General features: G+C 63.4%; 1 protein-coding gene across 1 annotated transcript; it reads right to left on the bottom strand.

Moving 5' to 3' along the window:
- Positions 1–120: 120 nt before the first annotated feature.
- Positions 121–19,986, bottom strand: CROCC (ciliary rootlet coiled-coil, rootletin; the record flags this gene model as incomplete). Its single annotated transcript, XM_084274454.1, has 34 exons — positions 121–229; positions 331–498; positions 1,647–1,778; positions 2,018–2,176; positions 3,032–3,181; positions 3,266–3,460; positions 3,561–3,764; positions 4,729–4,895; positions 5,747–5,858; positions 5,952–6,079; positions 6,802–7,138; positions 7,995–8,162; positions 8,272–8,431; positions 9,523–9,761; positions 9,847–9,978; positions 10,573–10,707; positions 10,796–10,897; positions 11,475–11,626; positions 12,869–12,996; positions 13,072–13,265; positions 13,692–14,066; positions 14,838–14,982; positions 15,210–15,371; positions 15,849–16,048; positions 16,132–16,278; positions 16,366–16,461; positions 17,165–17,261; positions 17,331–17,537; positions 17,638–17,744; positions 18,193–18,358; positions 18,465–18,556; positions 18,648–18,731; positions 18,832–19,017; positions 19,852–19,986. The coding sequence occupies 34 exons, from the start codon at positions 19,984–19,986 to the stop codon at positions 188–190; spliced, it is 5,403 nt and encodes a 1,800-aa protein (XP_084130580.1). The 3' UTR covers positions 121–187.
- Between the last annotated feature and the right edge of the window lie 223 nt (positions 19,987–20,209).

Consider the following 20,209-nt stretch of genomic DNA (forward strand, 5'->3'; position numbering starts at 1 on the left):
AGTGCAGTGATTTGCCCCAGAAAAGGGACTGGGGGGTGGGGTGGGGGGGGAAAGGGGAATATTGGGGTGTGGGGTTTTTTTGGAGCAGGGGTGAGGGGAGCTGGGGTTGGCTTGCTTCCCCCCCCCAAATCCCTCCTCACCCGTGTGCTGAGTTGTGCGGGTCTCTGCGGGGCTGTGCTGAGCACCCTTAAATGCTGGTGGGGTGCTGGGGCAGCTCCTGCCCCTTCAGCTGCGGAGAGGGGAACACAAGCGTTGGTATCCCCACCCTGGGGTGTCCCCTCTGGCACTCCAAGGGGTGGGGTGTTGTGTGTGTGTCCCCCCACCCCTCACCTGCTCCCCGGGGCTGCGGTGACGGGGGCTGCGCCCGCGTGTCTCCAGCGCCCGCGGGGGCTGCAGCTGGGTGAGGCTCAGGAGACCCGGTGCTGGTGCTGGTACCGGTGCAGGGTGCAGGGCAGAGGGGTGCAGGGCAGAGGGGTGCTCCAGCGCCGACACCTGAGCCTGGGGGGGGGGCAAGGCTGGGCTTGGCACCCCAAAAAAAGAACCCAGTGCCCCCCCCCGGTGTGAGCACCGGCGTCCCGGTGAACCGGGATGAGCCCAGTATCACTCCCCACACACACCCTGTGGATGCACCAGCAGGGCTGAGCCCCACAAAAGAGCCCAGTATCATACTGGTGTGAGCACTGGCATCTCCCCAGGCTGCAGAGCACCCCAAAAGGAGCTCAGCGTCACCCCAGTGTGAGTGCCAGCATCGCCCAGCAAGTGCAAACTGGGCTGAGCACAGGAACAAGCCCAGCACCATCCCAATATAAGCACCAGCACACCTCCAAACTGGGATGAGCCCAGGACTGATCCCAGTACACGCACCAGCACCCCTCCAAACTGGGGTGAGCTCAGGAACAATCCCAGCACCATCCTGATATAAGCACCAGCATCTCTCCAAACTGGGATGAGCCCAGGAACGATCCCAGTACACACACCAGAATCCCTCCAAACTGGGCTGAGCCCAGGAATGATCCCAGTACCATCCCAGTACATGCACCAGCATCCCTCCAAACTGAGCTGAGCCCAGAAACAATCCCACTACAAACACCAGCACCCCTCCAAACTGGGCTGAGCCCAGGAATGATCCCAGTACCACCCCACTACAACCACCAGCATCCCTCCAAACTGGGCTGAACCCTCAAGAGCCCAGCACCATCCTGCCACAACCAACAGGCACATCAAGCTGGCGGGCAGCACCCCAAGGGTGCTACACCCCCAGCAGCCCCCCCACCACCCATCCCATCCCATCCCGTCCCGTCCCACCCCATCCCATCCTGTCCCGTCCCATCCCACCCCATCCCATCCCCTCCCATCCCATCCCACCCCATCCCATCCCATCTCACCCCATCCCATCCCCATCCCATCCTGTCCCACCCCGTCCCGTCCCGTCCCATCCCATCCCATCCCGTCCCGTCCCGTCCCATCCCATCCCATCCCGTCCCGTCCCCTCCCATCCCATCCCACCCCATCCCATCCTGTCCCGTCCCGTTCCGTCCCATCCCGTCCCATCCCGTCCCGTCCCGTCCCATCCCATCCCATCCCATCCCATCCCATCCCATCCCGTCCCATCCCACCTCATCCCATCCCGTCCCGTCCCACCCCACCTGCAGCAGCCGGACGCGTTGCTGCGCCTCCTCCAGCTGCCGCTCGGCCGTGCCCAGCGAGCGCCCCAGCCGCCCCTTCTCCGCCGAGAGCCGCAGCGAGTCCTCCTGCGCCCGCAGCTTCTCCCGCTCCACCTGCCCGGCGAGACCACAGCACAGCAGGGACAACAGCCCCGCGGTCACGTATGGAATCCAGAGGGATATTTAAGGGTGGGGATGGGGGGGCAGCACCCAGCGCACACCTCGAGGATGGTTTGTGGTGGGGGAGAGTGGGACCCTGGGGGTAATGAGCCAGTTTGGAGGGGTTGGGTTTGATCTGCAGGCAGTTCTGGGCACCCAAGGGTGCTGCTCAAGGTTGAGGGGGGGTGTCTCACCTTATCCAGGGTCTTCTTGAGGGCGCCCTTGTCCTTCTCGAGGCGCAGGGCCACCCGCTCCGCCTCCCGCTTCTCGCCCTGGGTGCGGGTCAGGGTGCGCTGCAGGCTGCCCACCCGCTCCTGCAGCCCCAGGCGCTCCTCCTGCCGCTGCCGCAGCGCCTGCGCCGGGCCGGGGGGTTGGACATCACCCACCCACCCACACACACCCACCCACACATCCCCCCCCATCACGGGTATGGGGCTGCAGCGAGGGGTGTAGGGTGAGGGGGATATATGGGGGGGTGTGGGGGGGGGGTGATGGGGATGCTGGGGGAGGGGGGTGCATGGGGTGCTGCATGAGGGGGGGATAGGGTGCTGCGGGGGGGGTGTTGGAGGGTGCTGGGTCGGTGCAATGGGGTGCTGGGAGGGGTGTCAGAGAGGGGTGGGGGCTGTATGGGTGCAGTGGGGTGCTGGGAGGGGTGTCGGAGGGTGCTGAGGGCTGTATGGGTGCAGTGAGGGGCTGGGGAGGTGTAAGAGGGTGCTGGAGGCTGTATGGGTGCAGTGAGGTGCTGGGAGTGGTGTCAGAGGGTGTTGGGGGCTGTATGGGTGCAGTGAGGGGCTGGGGAGGTGTAAGAGGGTGCTGGAGAGGTGTAAGAGGGTGCTGTGAGGTGCTGGGAGCAGTGTCAGGGGGTGCTGGGGGCTGTATGGGTGCAGTGGGGTGCTGGGGAGGTATAAGAGGGTGCTGGGGGCTGTATGGGTGCAGTGAGGTGCTGGGAGTGGTGTCAGGAGGTGCTGGGGGGGGTGTATCGGTGCAATGGGGTGCTGGGAGGGGTGTCGGGGTGCTGAGAGCTACAGAAGGGGGTGAAAGGGTGCTGGGGGGCTGCAGGAGGATGCTCTGGGGCAAGAGGATGCTGGGGGGAGCTGCATAGAGGACAACGGGGTGCTGCACAGAGTGAGACAAGGGGCTGAGTGGAGGCAAAGGGCAGAGAATTTGGGGAGCCCTGCCGGCATGGGGTGCCCCCAGCGCCCCCTCACCTCCTGCTGCTGCCGGACCTGCGCCTCCAGCACCTCCCTGCTGCGCCGCAGAGCCTCCTGCTCCTCCCGCAGCCCCCGCAGCTGGTCCCTCAGCGCTCCCTTCTCCTCCCGCGCCTCCGCCAGCGCCCGCCGTGCCACCTCCAGCCCCTCCTGGGATGGGGGACACCCCAGTCACCCCCAAAACAACGGGTACCCTCACCGTCCCCCTCCACCCAAGGGTGCTGGCTCCCCAACCTGCAGCGCCCGGCGGTCCAGCTCGCCAGCAGCCAGGGCGTTCTGGAGCTGCAGCAGCCGCTCGTGGACCCCGGCACCGTCAGCCGACCCCGGCACGCTGGGAGCATCGTCCTTGGAGCCGCTCTCAGCCAGCGCCGCGCTCAACCTCTCCATCGCCAGCTGCAGGGCGCCGGCACGCTGCTCGCTCTCGGCCAGCTGCACCCCAAAAACCAGAGCACCACGACTCAGTGGGATGGGTAGGAAGGAATCCAAAGGGGGTGGGGAGGGGGAAGTTGGGAGGAATTGGGGTTGTTACCTGCTTCTGGAGCAGCTCGGCGCGCTCCTGCGCCGCCCGCGCCTCCGCTTGCCGCTCGCCCAGGGCCAAGCGTGCTCGTTGCAACTCGCCCTCCAGCACCCGCTGCTGCAGCTCCAGGCGGCTGCTCCGGCTCTGAGCCGCTTCCAGTCGCCTCTTGGCATCCTCCAGTTCGGCCTCGCTGGCTCGCACGGCGCTCATCCTCTCCTGGCAGGGTACCGGACAGCCGGCGTGGAGCAGTAAGTGGTCATAGAGTCACAGACTGGTCTGGGTTGGAAGGGACCCCAAGGGTCACAGAGCTCCAACCCCCTGCCACAGGCAGGGACACCAACCTCCAGGTCTGGAGCTACACAAGGTTGCCCAGGGCCCCAGCCAACCTGGCCTTGAACACCCCCAGGGATGGGGCATCCACCCCCTCTCTGGGCAGCCTGTTCCAGCCCCTCACCACTCTCTCTGCAAAGAACTTCCCCCTAATATCTCATCTCACCCTTCCCTCCCTCAGCTTCACTCCATCCCCCTTGTCCTGCCAGTCTCTGCCCTTTAACAAGCTGATTCCCCTCCTGTTCCTCTGCTCCCTTCAGGGACTGGAGGCTGCAATGAGGTCCCCCCACAGCCTTCTCTTCTCCAGGCTGACCCAGCCCAGCTCCCCCAGCCTCTCTCCATAGGGGAGCTGCTCCAGCCCTCTGAGCATCTCCGTGGCTCCTCTGACCCCTCTCCACCAGTCCCACATCTTCCCTGTACTGGGGTCCCAGCTCTGGACACAGGACTGCAGCTGGGGCCTCCCGAGGGCAGAGCAGAGAGGGACAATCCCCTCCCTGTCCCTGCTGCCACCCCTCTGCTGATGGAGCCCAGGATCCCAGCGCCCTTCTGAGCTGCAAGAGTCACTGCTGGCTCATGTGAAGTTTCTCATCCACTATGACACCCAGGTCCTTCTCAGTAGGGCTGCTCCCCAGGAGCTCTTCTCTATGTCTGGGATTCCTCCAGCCCAAGCACAACACCTGACCCTTCGCAGTGCTGAACCTCACCAGGTTCCCCCAGTGCCACCTTTCCAGCCTGTCCAGGTCCCTCTGGGTGACATCCTGCCCTTCTATTGTATCAACCACACCACTCAGCTTGGGGTCATCCCCCAAGCTTGAGGAGGCTGCCCTCAAGTCCATCCCTGATGTCCCACCTGGCTGGCTCTCCGCTCGCCCTCGGCAGCCTGGAGGCTCCGTTCCAGCGCCGCCACCTTCTCCCGCAGCGCCTGCCGCTCCCGCTCGCTCCGCCGCAGGGCCTCCTCTTGCAGCAGCAGAGTCGCCCTGGTGCTGCTCAGCTCCCCTCCACCGCCACCACCACGACCTGCCAGGGGGTTAATGGGGTCTGCTGGGGGACGTGGGGGACAGGCAAAAGAGTTTGTGGGGGATGGAAAGGGGATTTATCGCTTTTACTGGGATTTCCAGGGTCTGCACGGGGGGGTTACCAGTTTTACTGGGGCATACAGAGGATGTGGGGGGGCTTTTCCCAGTTTTAATGGGGTTTATTTGGGATACAGGGGGAGTACTTACAGTTTTACTGGGTTTCTAGGGGAGTCGTGGAGGCTTTTACCAGTTTTACTGGGGATTGTGGGGTCTGCACAGGCTGTTTACCAGTTTTACTGAGATTTATAGGGGATGCAGAGGGGGGTTCACCAGTTTTACTGGGGTTTATAGGGGATCCAGAGGGAGGTTTACCAGTTTTACTGGGAATTATAGGTGATTTATAGGGGTGTTTACCAGTTTTACTGGGGTTTATAGGGGATCCAGAGGGTGTTTACCAGTTTTACTGGGGTTTATAGGGGATCCAGAGGGGGTTTACCAGTTTCACTGGGATTTATAGGGGATCCAGAGGGGGTTTACCAGTTTCACTGGGGTTTAAAGAGGATGCAGGGGTAGTTTCACCAGTTTTACTGGGGTTTACTGGTTTATCAGGGCTTGTGGGGGTAACTGGTGTTTGTGGGGTTTGCAGAGGAGGTTTTACCAGGATTTTGGGGTAGGTGGCAGTGAGCATGTCACAGCCCTGGGCAGCACCATGTTCCCCCGTGCCTCAGTTTCCCCCAAATTCCCCATTCCCTTGTGAGGCTCCAGAACAGGAAAGATCCCCCCATGGTTTTTGGGAAAGGGGGGAGTGGAGGGGAGGGGCTGTGTCCCAAAAAACCCCATCACCTTCCTCACTCTCAGCCACCAGCTTCTGGAGCTGCTGTGCCCGGGCTCCGGCGCTGTCCCGCTCCTCCTCTGCCTCCGCCAGCCGCCGGCCCAGGCTGCCCACCTGCACCCGCAGCTCCTCCTGGGGTGAGAAAACGGGGTGAGGAAGGGGGTTTTTGGGGATGGGAGAGGAAGGGGAAGGGAGAGGAGGGAGAGGGGGGGAAGGGGGGTGTACCCGCTCCCGCTGTGCGTCCTGCAGCTCGCGCAGGAACTCTTGCAGGGCTTCCCGCACCACCTCGGGCTCGGCTGCAGTGTTGGGGTCTGGGGGTGAGCTGGGGCTCCCTGACCCCCCCAATCCCCCACCTGTGTGGGGATAAACAGGGTGGTATGGGGATAACAGGGTGCAGCACCCCAGGGAGGACCATAAGCCACAGCAGGATGCGCCGATGGGATCTGGGGTGGGGGACCCCAGGGATGTGAGAGGTGGAGTGATGGGGTAATGGGAGACACCCAGGGATGGGAGAGTGGGGTACAGATACCCCCCCCCAAGGAAGTAGAGGGTGGAGTAATGCAGTGTGGGGGACCCCAGGACTGGAGCAGTGGGGTGAAAGGACCCCCAGGGATGGAACAGTGAGGGATGGGGGACCCCTGGGGTGCAGGAGGCACCACAAGGATGGAACAGTGGGGTGCAGGGGACCCCAAGGCTTGCAGAGGGACCCCAGGGTGGGAGAAGTGGGGTACAATGACCCCCAGGGATGGAGCAGTGGGGTACAAGAACCCCCAGAGCTGGAGCAATAGGGCACGGGGGACCCGCAGGCATGCAGGGGGATGCCCCAGGACTGGAGAAGTGGGGTACAAGGAGCCCCAAGGATGGAGCAGTGGGGTACAAGGACACCCAGGGCTGAAGAAGTGGGGTATGGGGGACCCCCAGGCATGCAGGGGGACCCCCACAACTGGAGCAGTGGGGTACAGGGGCCTCCAAGGTGTGCAGGGAACTGAGCATGGCAGCAGGATACATCCCCTTCCCCTAAAACAAGCCCCAGGACAGTGTGTGGGGGGGGTGTATCACCCCCAGGACCCCTCACCCTTGCCAGGGGAGCCGTGGCGCGCCCGGCCGATGCCCATGGTCCGGCGTAGGGCGGACTGGATGCCCCCCAGGCGGGTTTCGGCCGCCCTGCGCAGCGCCTCGCCGCGCGCCAGCTCGGCCTCCAGGCCCTGCGCCCGGCCCTGGGCCGCGCTCAGCCGCAGGCCCAGCTCGGCCGCCTCGTCCCGGGCCGCCTCCACCTTCAGCTGCAGGTTGTGGGCATCGGCCAGCAGCTTCTTCTCGTTGCCTCGAGCCTCCTCCAAGCTGCGGGCCAGGTCCTTCTCCCGCTGCCCAGACTCGGCCTCCACCTCTAAGAGCCGCCGCTGCAAGGCCTGGAGCTGGGGAGGGGGGGAGTGGGAAAGGGGGTGGTGGGGATAGTTGGGGTGTAGAGAGCAGGGTGGGGTGCATAGGGAGGCGGGGATGGAGCAATGGGGTGAGGGGAGGCAAGGGATGGAGTAAGGGGGTGATGGAGGAGCCCAGGGATGGAGTAAGGGGGTGATGGAGGAGCCCAGGGATGGAGTAAAGGGGTGATGGAGGAGCCCAGGGATGGAGTAAGGGGGTGATGGAGGAGCCCAGGGATGGAGTAACGGGGTGATGGAGGAGCCCAGGGATGGAGTAACAGGGTGATGGAGGAGCCCAGGGATGGAGTAACGGGGTGATGGAGGAGCCCAGGGATGGAGTAACGGGGTGATGGAGGAGCCCAGGGGTGGAGTAACGGGGTGATGGAGGAGCCCAGGGATGGAGTAACAGGGTGATGGAGGAGCCCAGGGATGGAGTAACAGGGTGATGGAGGAGCCCAGGGATGGAGTAACGGGGTGATGGAGGAGCCCAGGGATGGAGTAACGGGATATGGGGGACCCCAGGGATGGAGTAATTGTATATGGGACATCCCAGGGATGGAGCAATTGTATATGGGACATCCCAGGGATGGAGCAATGGGATATGGGGAATGCCAAGGATGGAGCAATGGGATATGGGGGACCCCAAGGATGGAGTAACGGGATATGGGGGACCCCAGGGATGCAGGGGACACTGCAGCAGGGTAACAGGAGTCCCTGAGTGATGCAGGGGATGGAGCAATGGGGTGATGAGGAACCACTGGGGATGTCGGAGGTGGAGCAATGGGGCATGGAGGACTCCCAGGGGTGCAGAGCACAGAGCTGTGGCACTGGGGACACTGGGGGACCCCCACACCTCCTTCCTGGCGGCCTCTGCGCCAGCCTCGCTCTCCGCCACCTTCCTCCTGAGGCCGAAGGCTTCGCGGCGTCTCTCCTCCTCCCGCTGCTCCTCCAGGCTGACGCGTGCCTGCAGCTCAGCCACCTCCTTGCTCCTCCTGCTGTTCTCACTGTCCAGGTCCTTCACCTGGCACGAGGAGGAGTTGGGGGCAGCTCGGTGGCACCCCAAACGGGATGGGGAAGAGGGGGGGTGGTTGTCCCTCTGCCATCCCCCTCCTCCTCCTCCTCCTCCTCACCTGCCGGCGCAGCTCCTGCAGCTCGCGGCGGGCGTCCAGGCGGGCGCGTTCCAGCTCCTGCAGAGCCGCTCGAAGCTCCATCACCTCCCTGTCCGCTGCCGCCCGCCCGTCCTCCACCAGCGCCAGCTGCTGCTCCTTCTCCTCGCTGGCACGCTTCAGGCTGGGGGAGTGGCAGCCAGGGGGTGGGCAAAAGGCTGGCATCCCCCCCTCCCCAGGGCATCTCCTCATCCCCTGCATCACCCTGAGTGTCCCACTCCAAGCTACCCCCATATCCCAGGCATCCCTGAAGCTGCGAGCGCCCTCCCACCTCAGGCACCCCTCCCAGGCACCCCCACCCCAAATACCTCCTCTGCCCCCCCTCCCAGCATCCTCTCTTAGGAACTGCCCCATCCCAAGCACCTTGGGCAGCCCCCCTGTCTCAAGTGCACCCCTATTCCCAAACTTCCATCCCCTTGTCCCAGGTATCACCCCAACACCAAGCATCACCCTCCAAGGCGCTGCACCACCCCCTGCACATCCCAACTGGGGCATCCCCATGTCCCAGTCGTCACCCTGACCCTGAGCATCACCCTCCAAGGCACCACCCCACCACACATCTCCTGTTTTGAGCATCTCCTTGTCCCAAGCATCACCCTGACCCCAAAAATCACCCTGAGCATCACCCCAAGCATCACCTCAACCACAAGCATCATCCTGAGCATCACCCTGACCACGAGAATCACCCTATCACCCCACGCATCACCCCAACCCTAAACATCACCCTATCACCCCAAGCATCACCCCAACCCTAAACACCACCCTGTCACCCCAAGCATCACCCCAACCCTAAACATCACCCTATCACCCCAAGCATCACCCCAACCCTAAACATCACCCTATCACCCCAAGCATCACCCCAACCCTAAACATCACCCTGACCACAAGCATCCCCCTGACCACGAGCATCCCCCTGACCACGAGCATCCCCCTGAGCATCACCTTAAACTGAAGTATCACCCTCCAAGGCATTACCCCACCACACATCTCCTGCTTCAAGCATCTCCTTGTCCCGAGCATCACCTTGACCCCAAGCATCACCATGAGCATCACCCTGACCACGAGCATCACCCTCCAAGGCGCTGCACCACCCCTCTGCACCTCCCAACTTGGGCATCCCCATATCCCAAGCATCACCCTGAGCATCACCCTGACCACAAGCACCGCCCCACTATGAGCATCCTCATCCCCAACTCCGCGCGCCCCGCCCCTCACCTGATGCGCTCGCCCTCGGCGCGCCGCAGCGCTGCCCGCAGCTCCTCGTTGGAACGCCGCAGGGCTTCCTTCTCCCTGGCTTCATCCCCCAAAGCCCTGCGCGCCTCCTGCGCCTGTCGCCGCTGCGCTTCCAGCCCTTCCCGGCACTCCCGGGCATCCCGCTGCGCATCCAGCAGCTCCCGCCGCCCCGCCGCCCGCGCCTCCGCCACCAGCTGCAGCTGCGCCCGCGCCTCCTCCACCTGCAGCAGGGGGGGGAGAGGAGATTTTTGGGGGAGACAGGTGTATTTTAGGGGGGTGGGAAGGGGTCTAAGGGGAAACATTCACCTCCCGCAAGGCGCCGTCGCGCTGCTTGGCCGTTGCCGTCGCTTGCTCACGGAGAGCCTTGGCCTCTCGCTGGTGGGCTGCTGCTGTCTCCTCTGCCTGTGCCCGGAGGACGCGCAGCTCCGCGGCCAGGTTCTGTGAGAGGGGTCGGTGGGGGGCGGCATGGAGCCCTGAGTACCCCCCCGCCCCCTTGGTACAGGGGGTCCCGAGGCAGAGGGATCACAATGGGGATGGTGAAGGGATGAGGATGCTTGGGTACCACATCTGAGCATCCCCACGGCCAGGAGGGTTGGGATGGGGAGATGAGGGTGGGGGCTGCAAGAATTTGGGGGGGGGGGCATTGAGGGGTGTTGCAAATAGGGGCTGGGGGTGTGTGCAATGGTGTGGGGTGGCCAGGAACAGGAGTTTGCACTTGGGGTGGAGGGTCATAAGGAGGGGTTTGCACTGGGTGAGGAGATCGTAAGTGGGGGTCATAAGGATGCCCAGGCAAGGGAGGGGTGGGGCAGGAAAACGGGGGTTTGGAAGAGGGGGAATAGGGTGTGTCTAGGCAGGGAGGATTGGGGGGGTGCACTGGGGGACACCCAGGCACAGGGGTCGCAAGAGCGGGGGATGCCCAGACACAGGGGGGTCACAATGACAGGGGACACCCTGGCACAGGGGCCTGCAGTGGGGGACACATGGAGCTGTGTGCCACTCTGGGGGCGGCCTGGGACACCCCCCCCAACCCACCTGCTCCTTCTCTTGATGGTTGGTGACCTCTCGCCGCTGCTGCTCCAGCTCAGCCGTGGCCTCGGCCAGGCTCCGCTGCAGCCCCCCCAGTGTCTCTGCCAGGGCAGCCCTCTCCTCCTCCTGCAGCGCCAGCGCCTGGGAGGGGGGGAGGACACAGCTCAGCATGGGGGGGACACACAGAACAATGCACCTGGGACATGGGGGGGACAGGAAGGACACCCACCTGCTGCTTCTCGCTCTCACGCTGCCGCCGCGTCGCCGCCAGCTCGGCCACCAGCTCAGCCTGCTCCTGTGCCAGCCGGCCCCGCTCGGCCTCCAGCTCCTCCTGCTCCCCAAAAACCAGCATTGCACCCCAAAAAACAGCATTGTAACCCAAAAAAATAGCATCATCCACCCAAAACCCAGCATCACCCCCCAAAACCCAGCATTGTACCCTAAAAAACCAGCATCTAACCCCCAAAAACCAGCATCATCCTCCCAAAAACCAGCATCATCCTCCCAAAAACCAGCATCATCCTCCCAAAAACCAGCATCATCCCCCCAAAAACCAGAACTGTACCCTAAAAACCCAGCATCTAACCCCCAAAAACCAGCATCTAACCCCCCCAAACCAGCATCATCCTCCCAAAAACCAGCATCGCACCCCAAAAAAACAGCATCACCCCCAAAAAAACAGCATCACACCCCAAAAAACAGCATCACCTCCCAAAAAACAGCATCATCCCCCCAAAAACCAGCATTATCCCTACAAAAAAACCAGCATCACACCCCCAAAACCAGCATCTCATCCCCAAAACCAGCATAATCCCTAAAAAACCACCATTGCACCCCAAAAACCAGCATCACCCCCCAAAAAACCAGCATCTCACCCCCCAAAACCCAGCGCCCACCCCCTGTGCCACCTTCTCGCGCTGGAGGCAGTTGAGCTCCTCCTGATGCGCATCGCGGGCGCTCTGCAGAGCCACCGTCACCGCCGCCGCCTCGGCCGCCGCCACCGCCTGTCGCCGGGCCTCCTGCTCCTGCTCCCGCTGCCGCCGCGCCGTGCCCAGCTCCGCTGCGGGGACAGACCACCCCCCCCGTCAGTGGGGACCCCCCAAAGTGGGGGGTTGTTAAGGAACAGGAGCAGGGATGGGACATGGTGGTGGAGGGTTTGTTGTGACCTTGTGGCAGGTGGATGGGGATGAGGATGGGGATGAGGATGAGGATGGGGATGAGGATGAGGATGAGGATGGAGAGGTGAAGAAGGGAATGAAGATGGGGATGAATAGCGATGGATGGGGATGAGGATGGAGTTACGGAGGGATGGGGATGAGGATGAAGATGGGGATAGATAGGGATGAGGATAAAGTTGAGGATGGATAGGGATGAGGATGAAGAAAAGAATGAAGATGGAGATTAAGTGAGATAGCGATGGATGGAGATGAGGATGGAGTTAGGGATGGATGGGGATGAAGATGGGGATGAGGATGGAGTTAGGGCTGAAGATGAAGAGTGATGGGGATGGATGAGGATGAAGAAGAGAATAAAGATGGAGATGAAAAGGAATAGCGATGGATGAGGATGGAGTCGGGGATGGGTGGGAACGAGGATGGATGGATGGATGGATGAGGATGAAGATGGGAATGGATGGGAACGAGGATGGATGGATGGATGAGGATGAAGATGGGAATGGATGGGAACGAGGATGGATGGATGGATGAGGATGAAGATGGGAATGGATGGGAACGAGGATGGATGGATGGATGAGGATGAAGATGGGAATGGATGGGAACGAGGATGGATGGATGGATGAGGATGAAGATGGGAATGGATGGGAACGAGGATGGATGGATGGATGGATGAGGATGAAGATGGGAATGGATGGGAACGAGGATGGATGGATGGATGAGGATGAAGATGGGAATGGATGGGAACGAGGATGGATGGATGGATGGATGAGGATGAAGATGGGAATGGATGGGAACGAGGATGGATGGATGGATGAGGATGAAGATGGGAATGGATGGGAACGAGGATGGATGGATGGATGAGGATGAAGATGGGAATGGATGGGAACGAGGATGGATGGATGGATGAGGATGAGGATGAAGATGGGAATGGATGGGAACGAGGAAGGATGGATGGATGAGGATGAGGATGAAGATGGGAATGGATGGGAACGAGGAAGGATGGATGGATGAGGATGAGGATGAAGATGGGAATGGATGGGAACGAGGAAGAGGAGGCTGGATGGCGAGCATGGTGGGGGGGTATAAAGAAGGATGGATGGGGACAAGTACGGATGGGGACCCCTCACCCTCCAGCGCCTCCTTGGCCTGTTGCAGGGTCCGTCCCTCAGTCTCCAGCTGCTGGTTACGGGCCTGGAGCTGGTCGAGCTGCTGCTGCAGCTGGAACACGCTGCTCTCCAGCCCCTCCTTCTCCGTCCTGCCAAAACACCGTGGCCACGCTGCCGACACCGGGGGGGTCCGGGGACACCCACCCAGCCCCGCCAGCACCCACCTGAGTCCAGCCACCTCCTGGGCCTGATCCTGGCCGTGGCGCTGGGCGGCGGCGAGCTGGACGGCCAGGCTGGCCCCCTCCTTGGCCAGCCCCTCGCGCGCCCGGCTGAGCCGCAGCAGCTCCCCCCGCAGCCGCTCCTGCTCGCCCCGCGCCGTCGCCAGCGCCTCGCCCGCCGCGCTCTGCTCCTGCACCACCTGCCAGCGGCGCCCTCCCAGTCACCCCTGCGCCCGCCATTATCCTCCCAGTCACCCTATGTGCGCCGTCCCAGTTAGGCCTTGGCCCCTCCCGTTACCCTGCACACCCTCCCCATCCTTCTTAGTTGCCCCTTGACCCCTCCCAGTTGCCCTACACCCCATCCCAATTGCCCCCTGCTCCCTCCCACTTGCCCCACACCCCTCCCACTTGCCCTACATCCCTCCCACTTGCCTCACACCCCTCCCACTTGCCCCACACCCCTCCCACTTGCCCCACACCCCTCCCACTTGCCCCACACCCCCTCCCAGTTACCCCACACCCCCTCCCAGTTACCCCACACCCCTCCCACTTGCCCCCTGCCCCCTCCCAGTTACCCCACACCCACACCAGTCACCCCCCGCCCCTCCCAGCCGCCCCTCGCCCACCTGCCCCAGGTGCTGGCGCAGCCGCAGGTGCTGCCCCCGCAGCACCCGCAGCTCAGCCCGCAGCCCCCGGCAGCACCGCTCTTCCTCCTTCTCCTCCTCCTCCTCCCGCTTCTCCCCCTTCCTCTCCTCCTCCTCCTCGTCCCGCCGCTCCAGCCGGCCCCGCAGCAGCTCCAGCTCCCGGCTCAGCTCCCGCGTCTGGGCTCGGCCCCGCTCCCGCTCCTCTTCGAGGCGGGCGAGGCCACGGCCCAGCTCGGCGCGGTCCCGGGCCAGTCCCGCCGCCAGCCCGCTCGTCTTGGCCAGCGCAGCCCGCAGCCGGGCTTCCTCCGCGCCCGCCGCCCGCAGCGCCGCCGCCTGCTGCCCGCAGCAATCCCGCGCCTGCCGGCACCAGAGCGGGGCTGGGGCGGGATGCGGGGGCGTGGGGGGCGGGATGATGGGGAGCACAGGGTGATGGATGGGGGCTGCTGGGATGTGGGGATGCAGGGATGCGGGATAAGGGGCTGCGGGGTGGGAGGTGCGGGATGATGGGGGGATGAGGGATAAGGAATGATGGGGGTGTGGGATAAGGGGCTGTGGGATGAGGGTGCGGGGTGATAGGGGGTGCGGGGTGATAGGGGGGTGCGGGGTGATAGGGGGGTGCGGAGTGATGGGGGGTGCGGAGTGATGGGGGGGTGCGGGGTGATAGGGGGGTGCGGGGTGAATGGGGATGCTGGGTGATGGGGGGATGCGGGATAAGGAATGATGAGGCTGTGGGATAAGGGGCTGTGGGATGGGGAGGTGCAGGATGTGGGGTGCAGGGTGATAGGGGGGTGCGGGATGGGGTATGCAGGATGATGGGGATCTGTGGGATAAGGGGCTGCAGGATGATGGGTGTGGGATAAGGAGCTGGAGGGGGGGGTGCAGGATGATGGGGGGCTGCAGGACAGGGGGTGCTGCTGTATGGGGAAGGTCTGCTCTGGGGAGGGGGTCTGCTGTACGTAGGGCTGCGGGATGGTAGAGGGGCTACAGGTTGGGGGGTTTGTGGGGCTGCAGGATGATGGGGGGGTCTGTATGCTGATATTTGGGGGTTGCATGCTAGGGGGGGGGGGTGTGTGTGCACACGCTGCAGGGGATCATGGGGGCGGGGGGGGGGGGATTTGGGGCACCCACCTTGCTCAGCGCCTCGTCCAGCGCCTCCCGCTCGCCCCGCGCCACCTCGGCCTGCAGCAGCGCCTGGCTCAGCGCCTCCCGCGCCTCCAGCAGCTCCCGCTGCGCCTCGGCCCGCTGCGCCTCCAGCTCCTCTGCCTGCTGCCGGCTGCACACCCACAGGCAGTGGGGGGGGAACAGACACACACCCGTGGGGAGAGGGGGGCTGCAGCACCCGCTTTTCTGCAGCACCCATGGGTGGGGGGATGGGGGGGTAGCACCCATTGAGGTAGCACTCATTGTGGGGCAATGGCATCCGGATTTGGGGAGAAGCTGCAGGGGACCCAGGGGGGTTCACAGCACACACCCCCCTCCCCGTACCTCCCAAACACACACCTGGACTCCAGCTGCTGGCGGGCGGCCTCAGCGTCACGGGCAGCCTGGTCCCGGGCGTCCTCCAGCCCCTCGGCGCGGCGCTGGAGCTGCGCCCGCTCCTGCTGCAGGGCACCCGCCCGCTGCTGCTCCACCGCCAGCGCCTCCGTGGCACCCAGCCGCTCCCTGACCGACAGACGGACAGACACAGGTGGGTGGGATGCTCGTGGGTGGGTGCAGTGCAATGGATGGATGGACAGAAGGATGGATGGATGGATGGATGGATGGATGGATGGATGGATGGATGGATGGATGGATGGATGGATGGATAGACAGGGCAGGGTGCACACAGACAGACAGGCAGGTGGTGGTTAGACAGACAGACACGTGGGCAAGATAAATGGGGTATGACATAGAGGGATGTATGTGTGGATGCACAAACGGACGGGCCAAAACGACCAAGGAGGAGGAAGGGTATGCAGGGACAGACAGACAAACAGGCCAGGGGGATCGGACAGACAGACAAGCCAGTATGTGAGGGGACAGAGGGACGTGCAGAAGGACACCAGGAGAGAACTGAAGGGATGGAGGGACAGACAGACAGCTATGGGACAGCTATGCAAGGGCCAACAGAGCTTGGGACAGACAGACAGCCACGGGTACCTGCGCAGGACCTCGGCCTCGGCGCGCAGACGGGCCACCTCACACAGGGCCTCATCCTGCGCCTGCCGGCAGCTCCCGGCCTCGGCGCTGAGCTCCTCCAGCCGCCGCTCCAGGGTCCCCAGGCGCTGCTCCCTGTCCCCCAGCTCCTGCCGCAGGTTCCCAGCCTCCTCCCGGCTGGCGTCTGCCTGGCCCCGGGCATCCTGCACCCGGGGGTGGAACATAAATGGGGCTCAGCCTTCATCAGCATCCTCATCCTCACCCCGCGTCCCCCTCCAGCCCTCACCTGCAGCTGGAGATGGCGGCGGCGCAGGGCGGCGTGCACGGCAGCGGCGGTGGTGCTGGGCGAGAGGCTGCGGTGAGGGGACACGGGGGGACACGGCGGGGACTCCGGGGATGGCGGCGGATGCTCAGGGTCATCTGCCAGCACCGCCTATGAAGGGATAGGAAGAACCCCCCACCGTGTCACCCAGGGGAAACTGAGGCAGAGAGGAGGAGGAGGAGCGGGGCGCCCCAGCACCTGGGTCACATCCTGCAGCGTGTGACGGAGCAGCTCCACCTCGGAGCGCAGGGCTTCCACCTCCCCTGGCGACGGCTCCTGCGCACGTGAGGCCTCCTGTAGAGCCCATCGGGGTGGTGTCAGGCACCGGTGGGCACCGTGCATCGTGCCCCAGTGTGTGTCACACCCCAGCGTGTGTCACAGCTCAGTGTGTGCCAGCAGTCACGCCTGCATCCTGCACCGCGGCTTGATGTGTGCCACACACCCAGGTCTGGTGCGCATTACACATCCCACCCCAGGACATGCATCCTGCCCCAGTACACACATCCCACACCCAGCTATATCCCAGCTTGGCACACACACCTGCTCCAGTACACACATCCCACTCCAGTACATGCATCCCCCCCCGGTACACGTATCCCAGACCCATCTATATCTCAGTTTGGCATGTATCCTGCCCCAGTACATGCATCCCTCACCAACCTATATCCCAGTTTGGCACGTATCCTGCCCCAGTACACACATCCCTCACCAACCTATATCCCAGTTTGGCACGTATCCTGCCCCAGTACACACATCCCTCACCAACCTATATCCCACCTTGGCACGTATCCTGCCCCAGTACACACATCCCACCCCAGTACATGCATCCCACACCAACCTATATCCCAGCTTGGTGTGCATCCCGCCCCAACACACATGATGCATCGTGCACCGGCACGCATCACTGCTGCCCCCCATCCCACACACACCCTCACCCCCTCCCCAACCTCCACACCCATCCTGCTCCCCCCCGGGGCTGCTCCCTCCCGGCTCTCACCAGATGCTGCAGCTGCAGGCTCAGCGCCTGCACCGCTCGCTCCTTCTCCCCATCCTCAGCCCACAGCCGCTCCAGAGCCGCCGCCAGCTCCGCCAGCCTGCGGCGAGACACGGGGTAGCACCAGAGCTCCCCCCCCTCACCCCAAAAAGACACCAATCCCTGGTACCTGGTGCTGAGGGCTGTTTTCTCCAGGTCAGCATCCCGTGCCCGTGCCGCCAGCTGTTCCTCCAGCTGTGCCAACCGCATCTCCTGCTTCTCCCGCGCCGCGCCGGCCTGGCTCTCGGCCAGGCGCAGGTTGGCAGCCAGGTGAAGGCAGGCGGCGTGGGCAGCTCTGCCCGTCCGCGAGGCCTCGTGGCTCAGCTCAGATAAATCCCTGGCATGGGGGGAGATGCAGGATAGAGCCCAATGTAGGGTTGGGGGAGGATTTTTGGGGGAGTTTCCAAGGACATCCCCAACCCCAGGACCCCTCTGACCTCTCGGTAGCAGCTTTGATGTCACCGAAGTGCCTCCTGAAGGCCACCACCTGCCTCCAGAGCATCAGGAGCCGGCTGTGCTCGTTGCTGAAGTAGGCATTGAAGGACTGTGAGTGGGACAAGGAGATATCAGTCAGGAGCCAGTGTCCTTCCTTGCTGCAGCCCCTTCTGCTTCACAGACACCCCCCAGCCCCGGCAGCGTGCCCACCTTCCCCAGCCCCCCATCCTGCTCCTTTCCATCCCCCAAATCTCCCTGCAACACACCCCCAACATCCCCACGGTCCTCTGCAACCAGCAGCCCTCACCCCAATTCCCTTCCACCCTGCACAGAAAGGGATGGGGGACGCATCCCTCTGCCTTGCATCACCCCCTCATCACATGCCACATCCCCTGCACCCCAAAATCCTTCTCCGTGTAGCATCTTTCACAGCCCTGCACCCCTCCCAGTAGTCCTGCATCCCTCCCTGTGGTCCTGCATCCCTTTCCCCATCATCCCATGTCCAGCTTCCCACTGCACCTCCAGCCCCCCCCCCAATCCTCAGGGCCCCCCCAGACCTCCTCCTCGCGCCTCCACTCCGCCTCCCGCTGCTCCAGCTCGTCCCGTGCCCTCGCCCAGTCGGCCGTCAGCTTGCGGATGTCCTCGCTCAGCGCCGCGTTGGCCACGTTGGCTTGTTCCAGCTGCTCCCGCAGCATCGAGTTCACCTGCACCAGGCTGCTGCTCCTGGGATTGGGGGGCAGGTGGGATGAGGGGGTCACACACAACCACAGCATCACCCCAGGGTGTTGGGGGTGGGGGGTCCCATGGCTTTTCGGGGATCCCCGCTCACCGTTGCTGCTCCTCTTCCAGCCGGATCAGGGCGTTCTCCAGCTCGTTGCTGCTCTCCTCCTCCGGCTGCGAGCCGCTCGCATCCAGCTGGCTCTGCGGGGATGGGTTCATCAGCACCCCAGTTTTGGGATGGGGTGGGGCGAGAATTGGGCCAGTGGGACCCCCACCCCAAACCACCCCACACCGTCAGCCTCTCCTGCTCCAGCTCCGTCTCCTTCTCCAGCAGCTGCTGCTCCACTTCGCCACATTTCTTCTTATACTGCAACACCTGCACGGAGGGCACGGGGTGGGTGACACCGAAACCAGGAGGGGCACAGGGGTGGGTCCCCCAAAAACATCACCACATCCCACCCTGGGGAAGGATTTACCTTGGCTTGGAGCTTCTGGACCAGCTGTGCTTGGCGCTGCTGGCCCTCCTGGTACGCCTGGAGCTTGCGCTTGTAGGCGGCTTGTTCTTCCTCCAGCAGTCGCCGCAGCTCGATGTTGTGCTGTGCCAAGCTCCGGCTCTCCGCAGACTCCCGCTCGCCCGTTTCCAGCCGTAGGGTTTGCTCCAGCTGGGAATGGCAGGGTGGGGAAGGGGAGGATGGACACACGGGAGATGCTGGGCTAAACTCACCCCCTCACCCACCAACTTCACGTGCAACACCACAGCCTGGGCACAGCCAGTGCCTGGGGAGGGGGGTCCTACAGCAAATCCTGGTACAGCCAAAGCTGAGACACCCCCTCCCCCAGATTCTACACCCCCTCTCCTCTTTCCATGCACAAGGTGGGGATTAATACACAATTTTTGGGGGTGCTTTAAAAAAATAACCCAACTTCAAACCTGGAAGTTCAGCAAAGTTCCACCCCAGTTCGCACCGGACTGGCTGATGGATAAAGGGCCCTTAAATTCAGTAGAGTCATCCCCCTGGGGGTATTTTCCTGATATTTGGGGTTTTGGGGGTAAATAACCAACCACAGGCAGGGGGGTTCCCCCCAGAATACCAGGCAGCCCCTCAGTTCAGGTCTTGCCATGGTGCAGGAGCCACGTTCAGCGTCTGGCCGCTGCTCAAAGCCCTTCTGAATTCCCCCTGTTGCCACGGCAAAGGGATGCAAAGGCGAGGGATGCTGATGGGGGAGGGGGTGTTCCCCCCTTCCCAAAAAGCAGCAGGATAACTAAAACAGGGATACAGGGGTTGGAGGAGAAAGACTCTTTGTTCATCCCATGGGACAAGTCCCAACAAGCCAGAACAGGTCTGGACATGGCAGGAAATTCCCATCAATGGGACGTTACGAGATGCCGCAGCATCTCCCGCCCGGAGCGCTGGGCAGGCAAAGGTCATGCTTTGCATGGCTTTGCTTTTGGGGTTAGAATGGGTGGGTTTGGGTTAACAAAGCCGCTGCCCTACCCGCTCGCTGATGGCGTTGTACTTGATGGCCAACTCATCGCGCTCGGCCCGGCTCTGCGCCAACAGGTCCTCCACACGCGACAGCTCCTGCTGCAGGATGCGGTTCTCCTCCTGGAGGGACAGCAGCGAGGACATGGCCCCCGCTGTGGGACAGGGACGGGGCTCAGGACGGCTCCAGAAGACAACGGGATGGGGACCCGGCCCTGGGATGGGAATCCAGCCCCGGGGGATGGAGCCAAGATGCCCTTTGCAGCCAAGAGCTGCTTTGTTCCTTCAGCGACGAAGGGGGCTGGGCTGAGCCGTCCCCACGCACCCGGCTGAGGCCATGGAAAGCAGTTCAAGCAGTTCTCTTTCCCCC

The sequence above is a fragment of the Gallinula chloropus genome (genome assembly GCF_964237585.1).
Source record: "Gallinula chloropus genome assembly, chromosome: 23".
NCBI lineage: Eukaryota > Metazoa > Chordata > Aves > Gruiformes > Rallidae > Gallinula > Gallinula chloropus.